Source organism: Pleurodeles waltl, chromosome 3_1 (genome assembly GCF_031143425.1).
Source record: "Pleurodeles waltl isolate 20211129_DDA chromosome 3_1, aPleWal1.hap1.20221129, whole genome shotgun sequence".
Taxonomy (NCBI): Eukaryota; Metazoa; Chordata; class Amphibia; order Caudata; family Salamandridae; genus Pleurodeles; species Pleurodeles waltl.
Window position 1 is genome coordinate 1,923,752,265 of NC_090440.1, and position 13,117 is coordinate 1,923,765,381.

Below are 13,117 nucleotides of genomic sequence, written 5' to 3' on the forward strand. Positions count from 1 at the left end.
AGACACCAGCTTTTTTCAGGGATCCACACAAGAGAGCAAGGGTTCTTCTTTGGGTTCACTACAAAAGAACAGTGTCTGTTCTCAGGGAGCTCTTCTGCAGGAGCTTGGCCTCCAGTGCCTAATTTGAGCAGGTGTTTTTCAGTGCTCAGCGCCAGCACTCTATTCTCAACACTAGCACAAATGACAGTCCACCACATTGTTTTTGCAGTCCACCACATGGTGGCACTGTTTCTCTAATTTTGAGATGAGCACAGCAGTGTTTAATGTGGTCGACATACAGTCAAAATTAGCAATACCTGCCACCCACACATTTGTATAGCTTTAGGTGACCTGGAAAAGTCTGAGTTGTCACACTAGTAGGAGTGCGAAGGTTAGTAGTTGTCTTGGTGCTGTCACTGGCAGCACTGACAGGGTCAGTGGGTGGGGCAAGCTGAGGTAGCCTCCTGAGAAGGGCCCTGGCATCTTTTTACAAACTAAGCACTGTCGGCCACTCTCCTTAAAGCCTGGAGAAGGAGGGAAGCTGCTCTCAGGTCTCCATCCAGACAGTGCCTGAGGTCCATGCAGGAGAACAGGAGCTCATATGAGAGATCTCTTCTCTGCAGGACAGCACCTCTTCTTAGTGATAAATGTAGGCTTTTGAGAGCTCCTATTGACAGCACTATTATCAAGGCTTCATACAGGAGAAAAGCTGGTTATTTCTGGGCTCCACACCAGTACTTATTTTGTAAAAAAAGTAAGTGCAAGAACCCTTTTCAGAAGGCCAATGCCGCTTGCACCACCAATTCCCCCAGTAGCGGTGCCAATGACAGTGCCATCACATCTAACCATTGTACTCAAAGAAGTGTGACAATTCAGATGTTAAATATACATTAAAAGTTACTATTCTGATAGCTTTGGGTGGCAGGTATTAGTGATTTGAATCTATATTTAATTAATAAAATCCTGTTGTTGTGCTCCTTACATAATTAGACAAACAGCACCACCATGTGGCAGGCTGTCATAGGAGCCAATGTTGACAATAAAGTGCCGGTGCCAAGCACTGGAAACCACCAGCTCAAATTAAGCACTGCTCGACACACAACTCTGCATGGATCTGTCTTTTTATTTTAGGGGAATCTTTACATTATTACACCCCAGCCAGACGTGACTATGGAAGGTTGTTTCTGTGGTTTGAATGCAGATAACGATTGCTGTAAGAACAAATTAAATGGTTTTCCTTTTCACACTTTGCAAACTGGTGTCTTTCATAGATGAGATGTGCTGTACTACCGCTGCCTCTTGAAAATGCTGTCTGTACATTTTAAAGTGGAAATAACTTGATCAACACTAAATCAAACTACCTTTGTGCTGATTCTCTACAGACTTAATGTGAAAGAAAACACAAAAAGAGGAAAGACTGGCCGGGTTGTCAAGCACCCTGCAAGTCATTCACTCTACTGTGACATTGGCCTAGGAGTTTGCTTACCAACCTGCAAAAATATTAGCCCTCGGAACAGTTAGAGTGGCTGGTGACCTTACCTGTGCTGCAGGTTTTCGTTCCTAAGATTACACCAATCAGAGTGCAGATAACCTCAATGTAATGCCGGATATAATCCCAGAATGCTTTAGTCTAACCCCTAATGTGGGACACTTCGCAGGGCTTCTAGTTTCAGTGTGTTCAGCTCCACTGCAAGGGGGGCCTTGGACGAAGATATTGACTGAGAAGGTGGTACCATTCAGAGTGCAGTCGTAGGAGACCACTCTGCCTATGATCCAATAAGGATCTGAGGCAGCGACTCAGGAGATGGGCCATGCTGTGGCCACACTAACACTCAGTTGGCTAATAGAATGTGCAGAAGGGACCATATGTGGTACCAGGTTGCCACACATACAAACTTTTAGTCTGCAGCCGTGACAGTAAATTAAAAGTACACACTATAAACAGAGTTCGTTTTTTGCGTGAGCATTCTGGAACCCCGGAGTAATGCAGGAATGAATCTCAGATTGTGTTAGTCTAACCCCTAATGTATGAAACTTGGTTGGGCTGCAGACAAGGCCGGCTTTAGGGCAGTTTAACTAGCAGCTCCACCTGGTACTGACTTTGGTGAGGGCTGTTGCGTTTAAAAATAACTTTGGGGTTTAAAAGTGGTGAACTTCCTCAGGCATCCAGCAGTTTCAGGCAGCAATAAAAATGTCAGATAGCTCTGTTGAGAGATTGGAATTTTGTCTAGTGGGAGTTTTGACTCAGATAAAGTAGCGCAGAGGGTTAATGTACCTGCTGCAAAGAACGTGTACCATGCAGATCACAGAGCTAACTGTGGGTGAACTGTAAGTAGCACTTTTAAAAAATGATATGTATGTGAGAAAGGGCCTATGGAGAGATGAAAGGCACTGTTGGAGAGTGGTTGTGAGGGAATTTGTGGAGAAGGAGGTCATGGGGGCGCCACAAAAGACTGCTGCACCGGCGGCACCAGGGCTAAAGCGAGCCCTGGCTGCAGGGTGTCTCCAGGTTTTTATAACTCCATGAAGTAACAAGAATGATCTCACTCCTATGCCAAGACATGTCGGAAAACATTCCACACTACGGAAAGGGGGACATTAGGGCATATTAAACTTTGTCCAGCACACATTTTGTAGCCTTTTGGCTTTTGTGTATTTCTGCCTAAAACTCCGTTAGAGTATCAGCAACCAGCAGCGTCACAGGAGATTATTCTGTGGTGCTTCTTGAAGGAAGAGCCTTCAAAAATTGGGAGCTCTCCTATAGTAGGTGATTAGGTGATTCATTAATTCTGATAGCGGCCTATTTTTTACTGCCAGGGTATGTTTCTGTCGTCAGTGACAGGCATATGTATTGAAGCCGATGTGTTTTTTGAGTTATGAATCATCCACCAGCAGTCATTGTTCTAAGAAGCTTTCACTTTTTTCTGCATCATTTTGAATAACAGGACTTGCAGTTACCCCAGGACACAATGGAAGGCGTCCTGCAGTGGCCAGACCGCTGAGCATTCATATTTCAAGTCGGCGTTGTTTTATTATGCTACCTGCATTTACTTGCCTTTCTTTCCCCTGACTCTTTTCTCACTCTCACCATGTGATGCCAAAGTCACAGGAAGGAGGCGTGTGTTTGAGTGTCTGTGTTTGTACTTGCGCCCTGCATGTGCAATGCTGCTGTATGTGTGCTTGCATGGTGTGAAATGTATGCATCTACTTAGGTGTGTGTCTGAGAAGGTGAAAGGCATATATGTGATATTATGAGACATTTGTCATTGAGCCTGGGGCGTCACCCGTATTTCTGTACTGCATTTCTACTTCTGGTGTTGTCTGTCAGCTCTTGTGGGCTGACTGGCAGTGCATGATTGCATGTTTTTCTGGACTGTTTAAGTATTTGTTGCTGCATGGTATTGGGATGCTTGGAGATATCTAAGAGCGATTTTTGCTGCATCTGTGCTGTTGGAGCACAACTGCTTGCCATCTGCATGGACCGTGGTGCATTGTGCATTGATTGAGAACGTTGCATCTAGTGTGATCTATTGAGGTTGGTGTTTGCTGTTGGAGAGAAACGCATTGCAGTCTACTGTGTTCGATCACCTCCTGGGTTTTACTTTTCATGTATTGGTGGCGTTGGATGTGGAGATTTAGGGTATATGTTTTCAAGTTCTGGTATTGCTGTTATTGGGTGTTGTGATTTAGGTCTGATGGGTTCATGTTCTAGTTGTATTTGGCGCCTGCTGCATTGTGTGCTGAAATAAGATGACAGTAGTGCATTACATGGCTTTCAGTTATATTATAGGTCCTGATGTGTTCTGGATGTGTTTGGTGCTGTTGAAGTGTGACACATTACCACCTATGTGGTCCTTGGAATAGTACTGCTTCCATGAGCGTGTAGTTATTGTGCATCTAGTGGTTTCAATGAAATCTGTTATTTGCTGTGGGGCTACAACAGTTTGCCAACTGTAATATTTTTGACACTGTTTAGCTTCAATGAGAGAGTGGTGCTACATGATCGCTGGTTTCAAGTTCTGTTTTTTTCTTAGCTCTATATGTATTGTGCTCGTGTTCTGTACTGATTGCACGGAGTTTGTAACTTAGCCATGTGTGTAGTCCTAGAGGCTTTGCTGTGTGAATTGGAAAAATGGTCTTTGAAGCTTTGCTGACTGAATGGGAGTTAGGTGTTTGTGTATGTTGTATGCTGATGCGTCTGTGTCACCATACTCCAAACAGCTGCTTACACTACAGCCTACAGAATGTTCAGGGGCTGTGATATGAACTGTGGACAGTTAATGGGAGGAGGTTCAATGGATAACTTCATGGCTGGGAACTTTCCATAGAAGCCTTGAAGCATCAATACTGCTAATGAGATATGCATCTGCTGTGTTGAATACATGGGACTTGATGGCATAGCCACCTGTGTGACCCTTGGGGGGTCCACTGATTGGCTGTGAGTTTAGTGTTGGTGGCATAGCCACCTGTGTGACCCTTGGGGGTCCATTGATTGCATGTGAGTTTAGTGTTGGTGGCATAGCCATCTGTAAGATCACGGGCACTGCTGATTGCATGGGCATTGGCTGTTGGTGACAGAGCCACATCCATGGTCCTTGGCTCTTTGCTTACTGAGTAAGAATTGGTGTCAAAGTCATCTGTCTGGCTATAGCATTATACTGATTGAATGGGAGATTGGTGTTATCTAATTTAATTATATAATGTGTCCTATATGTGATAATGCGGAGGTGTGGGGTTATTAGATTCACATGCTCTGAACTTTGTTGTTTGGTTAAAAAATCCCCACATTCTAGAGACATTGCACACTTGAGTGTGTTAAAGCATTAATGCTATCTTTTTAGTATGTTACTGCAGGTGACTTAGCCTGCTTGGCGGGTTTTTCAGCATGATCTGTTATGCTTCACTGTGTCCAGCCATACACACAACGTCTGGGCAGTTTGGCTCATTATGCATATTTGTAGGCCCTTCATTAAAAAAAAACATACTGTCATGCACACTGCAGGAAACCTGGTTATCTGCACCTAGCTTTTGAGTAGAGGTACTGAAACCCCTGAAGTCCCAAGTAAAAGGTGATTGCTTGTGTATGAGATGTGTGCCTGTCTGTGTAAATAGCATTTGCCTTTCCATAGAGTGGCCTTTGTATGTGAGATGTGTGCTTACAACATTTGTATGAAAGGTTTGTATGTGTTGGCAAATTTGTGTCTGCAGGCTTGTTAAGTTTAGGACTGTGTACGAGGCATGCAAGAGCCCCACCTGTACATGGGTGTGCTTGCACTTGGTAAAAGTGTGGTTTACACACTTACTGTTTTTTGAGCCTCCAAAGAGGCGCTGGAAAAACTGGCTCCAGTCGTCCTCCATCTGCATTAACGCGTATTGGGTAAAGGCCAGTGAGGGAGAGCTGTCGCGGCAGTCCTTCAGGCTGGGCTGGTGCTTGAAGTCATACTCCCAGTACCGGGAACCTGAGAACAGAGAACACACATGGTGAACACCTAGCATGATTATATGAACCAGGAAGGAAGGGGTCTTTACCAAAGCAACCATGACGCTCTAATGACCACATGACTAACTTGTGGCTCATCAAGGAGTCAGGGTGCCAAACGCTGCCTCAATGTGGTACTAAGGCCTTTTATCAACTAAAGTTGAGCGCATGTGCAACGCAATACAAAACACTGTGTCAGTATACTAACCATTTTAAAGGCCCACAGCCGGAGCACAAAATTGTATTGCTTCACTCAAGTGCCCACACAGCCTTTAGTAAATAAGGGAGAAAGTGGGCAAAAGACTTTTGCTGCACCTAATATGTACATAAAAAATAACACAGAATAGAACAAAGGACTCTTTTACTGTTAACACTGCCAAATCAACGGTAGTCTGTGTCTGCCCACAATGGAGGAACTAGTCGCACACACAGATTGGGTATGTATATGTGTGGAGACTATTTCAGGTGTCCCGAGGCAATCAAAGTTTATTGCCTCAACTTCTCTCAATGAGAGCCTTTTACTCTACTGTTGGACCCAAAACTGAAGCATCAAAATATCCCTTCAGTACTTGATCTTCAGAGTAGCGAAGTTGAATGTCTGCAGCTTACTGATGAAGGTGGTGAAGAGTACCAGACTTTTGGCTTGATTTAGAGTTTGGCGGAGGGGGCTATTCTTTCACAAATGTGACAGCTATTCCGTCCGCCGTCTTACGATCCCATTATAGCCTTTGGAGATCGTAATACGACTGACGGGACATCTGCCAAATTTGTGATGGAGTAGCCCATCTGCCAAATCTAAATCAGATCTTTAGTACTCAATTAATCATTTATTAGTAGTGTTAGACCTCGTTCAGGGGACCAGAAGGTGGATGTGTTACTGGGCCCCAGCTGTAGTGGTTAATGTTGTTTTCTACTGATGTCCCGTGGCCTGTCCTACTATGGCTGTGCAAACTCAGTCAAGTACAACTCTTTCCGCACTTGAGTTAGGGTAGCAAGGACAAGTAGTCACTGTCTTCTCACTAATGTAGTGTGGGAGGGGTGGGGCAAGAGCTTAGAGCTCAACAGTCAGCAAACAGACGGAATAACACAATGTCCAGCCAAGTGCTTGTTTGTTTGGTAAAAGAGAGTACTTTTAACAACACAGCAGATCCAAATAGTAGACAATCCAGTTTAGGGATGCAGGGTGTTGCTTCTGATCACGATTTGACATCCCTTGTGGATGTTACCCCACTTCCCTTACCCAATGCTGTGTTTCCACCATAGTGACCCTATGGATTATAGTTTCCAAGTAGTTTCTAGTAAAGACATGAATTAGGCTAAGGTGCAGATAACATTCCCACAGGTTTAATTCTTAGTCACTTTTAATGTACTCTGCAGTAGTTGTGGACAAAATCAATCTCAAGCCTTTAGTGCCCGAGTCAGGATATTGCAGTACTGGTCCATTGCTTCCTTCTATGTGGAGGAGAGAGTTTGAACTCACTCATGCCTTAGGTGTGGGGCCTCCTGGCAGGACAGATCAAGCGTGGTTCAGTGGCTGTTGGTGTAGCAATCCTAATGCCATACCAGCTGCCTCATCCAGGCTGATGAATACAGCAAGGCAGTTGCAACCCCCTTCTGGGTCAATGTGTGGTCCGGGCAGTTGCAGCCAATGTGGGCCGATCAGATGTGGCAACACTGGATTGCAGCCCACAACAGTCACCAGCGGGCACACAGGTGGTTGATCTCAGGCAGTCTTTGAATATTCTCAAAAGGAACTGCAGAGACAGTAACGTGGGCGCACTTGCAGCACGAGTCACCCCTGGGCACTTTCTCAGGCAGTCCTCTTTCTTCGGGTGTATCTCGCAGTATGTACTCACTGGGTTTCTTCCCAAGGTCAGTCTCCCCCAGCAGATCCAGGCAGACTCCTTCCCTCTCTCAGCAGGCAGGTTTCTAACAGACCCATGTCACCTCCAACAGAAAGTACAGACTTTAAGTGATGTTTCCTCGGCTCTGTGAGACTAGCTGTTAGGTAGACAAGAACTCTGGTCAAAAAGCAATCCTTTGAATATTCTGAGTACTTTGTACTCAGAACTAGTTTGGGGTGGTTCTATTTCAAGTCTCCTTCTCATGCTGCTATCCAGATGCAGCGGTTGTATAAAGTGATGCGTCTTACAGCAGGTGGCAGCTGGGCTGCCTCCAATCTTCACTGCCACATATGCAATTTAGGCACAATGAAGTGTGACGCATTTGCACCTGGCTGTCATCAGCCATCCTGAGGAGTGATTAGGTGCAAACAACAGAGCAAGCCTGACCTAGAAACGTCCCCACCTAACCCAAATGGCATGAGAAATAATCAGCAGCTCCTTGCTAACAAAGTGTTCATGGAATTTCTAAAGGTAGCATTGCCTCAATGCTCCTCACTTCAGCGCCTGTATCTCCCTTCCCCAGTCACAGGAATGTATGCAAAACACTTCCACTGCCTGGGGAAGCTTTTCATCCTCATTCTTCTGCCTTGCCAAACCAGGGGCATCCAAAGTAGATCTCACTAGCTTTATTATTACGAGTTACACACGTTCAAAATCCAGCCACACATTATTACACACACACACACAGTAGAAATGCACACTTGACATACACACAAGATGTCAGTGCAAGATTCTTGGTCTCAAATAACACTATACTAGTACACTAGCAGAGTAAGTAGGCTATACTCCCACTTACACAGATAAATCTGTCTGGTCACACTAAGGGATCACAAAACATGATACGCTGCCACAACAACTTTGTGTGCTAAACCATGGATAGGGACAGTATTCCTCTGTCCACATGGAGGGCAAGTTTGCTGCGCCCCTCCAAGTCATAGAACAGGTCCGGGACCACACATTGTCAGGAGACAGACCTTGGTCTCTGCACACATACTGGATTAACATGACAACAGCACCAAAAGAAAATTCTGGATACTAGATTACCTATGAGCACTCATGGCAGGACATACCATATACAGTACAATACAATACAATACAATTTGTAAAGCATGCAGCTGCTTCCGAAGAAGCATCCTGGCTCCAGCTGCATGAATGCAGAACAAACAAAACTAACCATGCAGAGGACATTTCTGTCTCAACAAGTAGTGTGTAAATAATTTTCCATCCTGCGCTTTAAGTACTTCTTCACAGTACAATACTGTACACAGAAAATCAGAGGGCAATTTTATGTTAAACAGTGGGTAAAGTAACTTCTATGACTGGGTGGAGTAACCAATGCTAAGTTAAACAGCCCAGTGAGACATGCATTACTTTCTACAGAGCAAATTCCAAACATCCCTGTTAGACCTGTCATCCTTAGGGTGGTCTTACCCCAGACATTTTGCCTTTACCTCCTGTTTTGTTGCTGCAACTTTTTGTTGGCCTTAGGACTCTGAGCACTTTACCACTGCTGACCAGTGCTAATGTGCATGTACTTTTCCCCTTTAACACGATAGCACTGGTGTGGAATATTTAATTTACAAAAAAAGTCTCTTATAAAGTTGGATGCCATAAACCCAGTGCCTGTAAATTAAATGCCTCTACTAGGTCTGCATCACTGATTGTGCCACCCACTTAAGTAGCCATGTAAACATGTTTCAGGCCTGTCACAGCACAGCCTGTGTATGCAGTCTCGCTGCCACCTCGACTTAGCATTCAGAACCTCTTGCCAAGCCTTAAACTCCACTATTCGTGCATGTAAGTCACCCCTAAGGTAGGCCCTAGGTAGCCCATAGGGTAGGGTGCCATGTAAGTAAAAGGCAGGACACATACTTTTAAGTATTTCATGTACTGGTAATGAAAAACTTCCAAAGTCGTTTTTCATTAGTTTGAGGTCTGCCCCTCTCATAGACTAGCATTGGAAATTCCTTATAAACCATTTAAGCTGTGATTCCTGCTCAGAGAGGAGTAGCTGCGTCCTGTTTAGTATCATTAGAATGGTAACAATAAATCCACTCTACTAGTAAAGTCAGATTTATTATTACAGTTTTAGAAATGACAATTTTAGAAAGTGCGCATTTCTTTTCCCTCACTGTCGTGTGCCTACATCTTTTCTCCAATACATGTTTGGCCTGGGCTAGGTGACAGCTCCACTTGTGCATTCCCTTCAGACACCCACAACACAGCATACTCAACTGCATCTGCATACTGATGGGTCTTCCTGGGGAGGAGGTTGGGAAGAGCTCCCACTTATATCTCAAAGGGTGGTGGCCAGAGCCCTTGCAAAGGGACTGATTACCCCTCCCCACTGATAGTCTGGAGCCGGGGCTGAGCTAAAAGAGAGACCTGTGCACTTCACGGAAACCTTTTGAAGTCATCTTTTGAAGGCACTTTTTAATATATGTATTGGGGCTCTGACCCACTAAAATCAGTACCCACTAAAATCAGTACACTTCTGGACTCAAGGAATTTCGAGTGGAGTAAAGACTGCTGTGCTGGAGGATTGCCACTTTGCTGTGCCTGACAGTTTCAAGGAACTGCTGCCCTGCCTTGCTGAGCTGCCCTGCTGCCTACTCATCTCTGCCCTGCAACCCAAAAATCAACAATCACCCCCAGAGTGACTCCAAGGGCTTGCCGACTTACCCTTGGTTCTACAAAAGATCTCCAGCACATCAAAGACCTTAAGTGCGGCTTTGTTGCAGCCTGACACTCATTTCATCAAAACTTCATCACAGCTTCATTGCGGCCTGCCGCTTATTTCATCAAGACTTTAGTGTGGCTTCGTTGCAGCCTGCCGCTCATTGCATCAAGACTTCAGCACAGCTTTGTTGCAGCCCGCCACTCATATTTCATGACTTCGGAGCAGGTTTATTGCCTCCTGCCGCTCGCCTTAAAGCTTCCACTGTGCTGTCTGCATTCCGAAGGTAAAACACCTTGTACTCTTTACACAGGCCTTTACCGAATGGTCCTGATTAATCTGCACTGCGCTCCTCTCAGAGGACACCCGTACTCTCATAAAATACCAGAAGGACTCTAAAACATGCCCCATACAAAGTACGCTGAATGTGTTACCGCTTAAAAGTGAATACTCATAGTTTTTTTGTCATTTTGATCTTGATATATTCAGATAAATAATCTCTATTTTTTAATACACCTGTATGGAGTCCTTTTTGCAGTGTTTCATTGTGGTTACAGTGTGTGTGTTGCACAAATACTTTACACATTGCCTTCTAAGTTAAGCCTACCTGCTTTGCACCAAGCTACCAGAAGGTGAGCACAGGTTAATTTAGGCCATGTATTTGACTTACCCTGCTTAGGATTGTGGTCCATACTTGGACAGGGTGCATACCCCTGCCAACTAGATACCCAATTTCGAACAGTACCACAGCAGGAGAAAAGGATAATACTTTCTGGAGCATAATAAGTCTCTCAAAAAGAGTTCTCCAATCAGTGTCTCATTCTAAGTACTATCCCTTACTTGATAAGTCTCAATGTTTGTAGGACATGTCTAGTGCTTGCAGCGAAGGCAGAAGCTGCATCTGCTCTATGTGGCATGTAGTCTGCAGAGCCCACTAAGCAGAACTGTACTTAGTCTGCCCTGACCCAGTCAACCCTCACCACCTCCAGCATGCAAATGCGTTCCTCCAATGAAGAAGGACAGAACAACATGACCACTGCAGCATAAGGAGGCAACAATCTTCTGGATCTGGCTGCAGTCAAATACATTTTCAGTGCAGCAATGTTCCTCGGGCCCAGGCAAAAACCCACCACCAACTGAGGAAGAGGAGAAGAACCCAGTTGCAGGGTCATGGGAGACCTCTTAAACCAGGAAAGGTCCAAATCTGCCCACTTCGGCACAAATAAAAGACACAAATATAAAAAAAAACTCTCCTACCATCAGAATCATTCTGCTGCCACCACAACTAGGCGAGCTAACAATAGCCACATCCATAAAGGAGGGGCCTCATGCTGTGCCCCTCCAAACCGCAAAGCCTAGCTCTCGGTCACAGTCTTGTTTACATAGTGCCCTCTCTATTGTGGAGTCAACTGCACAGAAGCATAAAAACAAAAAATAAACAGTTTTGCTATGAAAGAAATTAGGGTAGAAGTGCACACCCTACTAAGCCATGACGGGACCTTTTTCATTCCAACCATATTAAAAATATGTGAGTGTATCTCTTACTCTTCTTACTTGTATGACCTACCTATCTGCAACTAAAATATTATATATTACAAATGAGGCACCCCCCAGCTTTTATGCAAGGCTCAAAATCGTATGCCATGCAAACCACACTCTGCATCTGGATAGCAGCATGAGAAGGAGACTTGAAATAGAACCACCCCAAACTAGTTCTGAAGTTTGATGCAGTGGATCCACATCCCGTCACAACAATGTGTAAAAAATCTTGATCCAGTTCCAAGTTCTTCATGAGCAAGAAACTGAGGGCTCCATAGAGTACCTGGAATATTCAAAGGATAATGTCTGGTGCAGGGAAAATGTAGCACAAGGGTTTACAAATTGGCACAATGCATGCATTGCGCTACTTTGTAAATATGGAGCATGGAAAAAGCCACTTTAGTGCTGCCTTAGCATTAAAAACATTATGCAATGGCAGTGCTAAGGTGATGCTAGGGGCTCTTCATTATGCCAGTAGGGTACAGGACAGAACTCCCCCCCACAAATGCTTCCAAGTAACCACTGACTTACTGAGGACTTGGTGTAAAAGCCTCACACATAATGCCAGTCGGTTCAAATACTGACCATCTGAGGCCATGGCAAGACCAGAACCCCCAGCACTTTCCATAGAAACTCAACCACACCTGACCCTTTACCTTTAAAGAAATAAACCCTCTCGCTGCTTCCGTAGTCTTTTGCTGGAACAGCAAATGCTGCGTCAATGTCATTCGGAATTTTGTCAAATCCTCTTGAGATGTTTCTGGGAAAGCCAGGATCCAGTACGCCATTGTCAAAGCGCCAGTATTCACCACCCTGAGAGTGAAAAGTAAGGACATTTCTGAGTACACAACTTATCCAACAGGTTTTCAACCCACATGCCCTGCCCCAATCCAACAGAACCACACTTTTCCCATATACACACAAAGACAACTCTTGCTCCAATACCCTGCTAGCTAGCTTTTAACATCCCTACCTACGCAAGTTATCACAACCCCAGGCACCTCCTTGCCTCTGCTCTTTTCTTACAATCCTTTCCAAAAGTATCTTGCACTATTCTGCATTCTTCTATTCATTCATGATTATGGGACCGATTTAGATAATAGTGGGAGGCCCACCATTCACCAAGGGAGCATAGGTTATAAACTCCAATACCCTGGTCAACTATTTTAGTGTCATGTGAGTTATGAATGACGGATCCCTTTTGGCTCCTGATGGATTCAGTAGAAGTGTTATGTAAATGTTGGAGCATAATGAAATGAATGCAGTTTCAGAAAGTTGATTTTGCTGTTTATACGCAGATGAATAAAAACCTCTAAAGCATAGATCTTTGTGTGGGGTAGTCATTGGCAAGTACCAAGGCTGGGGAAGATGCTACAACTGGCGATGAGATAGGGGCTAAGTAACTCGAAGATTGGCAGTGCTTGCTGTGGTCCAAGAGAACTGCTTTTGTGTGCCACGTATGGGTTTGTTGAAGTGCAGAACCGACGTTTGTCGTAGATAATTAAAGCTTCACTGAGAAGTTTAGATGATCGTTGGCCA

General features: G+C 44.6%; 1 protein-coding gene across 1 annotated transcript in view; it reads right to left on the reverse strand.

Moving 5' to 3' along the window:
• VTN (vitronectin) overlaps nucleotides 1–13,117 on the reverse strand; it is a 55,798-nt gene that overhangs the window by 10,011 nt on the left and 32,670 nt on the right. The window contains exons 5-6 of the mRNA XM_069226163.1: nucleotides 12,235–12,391; nucleotides 5,283–5,438 (exon numbers count right to left, since the gene is read on the reverse strand). Coding sequence (XP_069082264.1) covers nucleotides 5,283–5,438; nucleotides 12,235–12,391 — 313 coding nt within the window. The remainder of the gene's footprint in view (nucleotides 1–5,282; nucleotides 5,439–12,234; nucleotides 12,392–13,117) is intronic.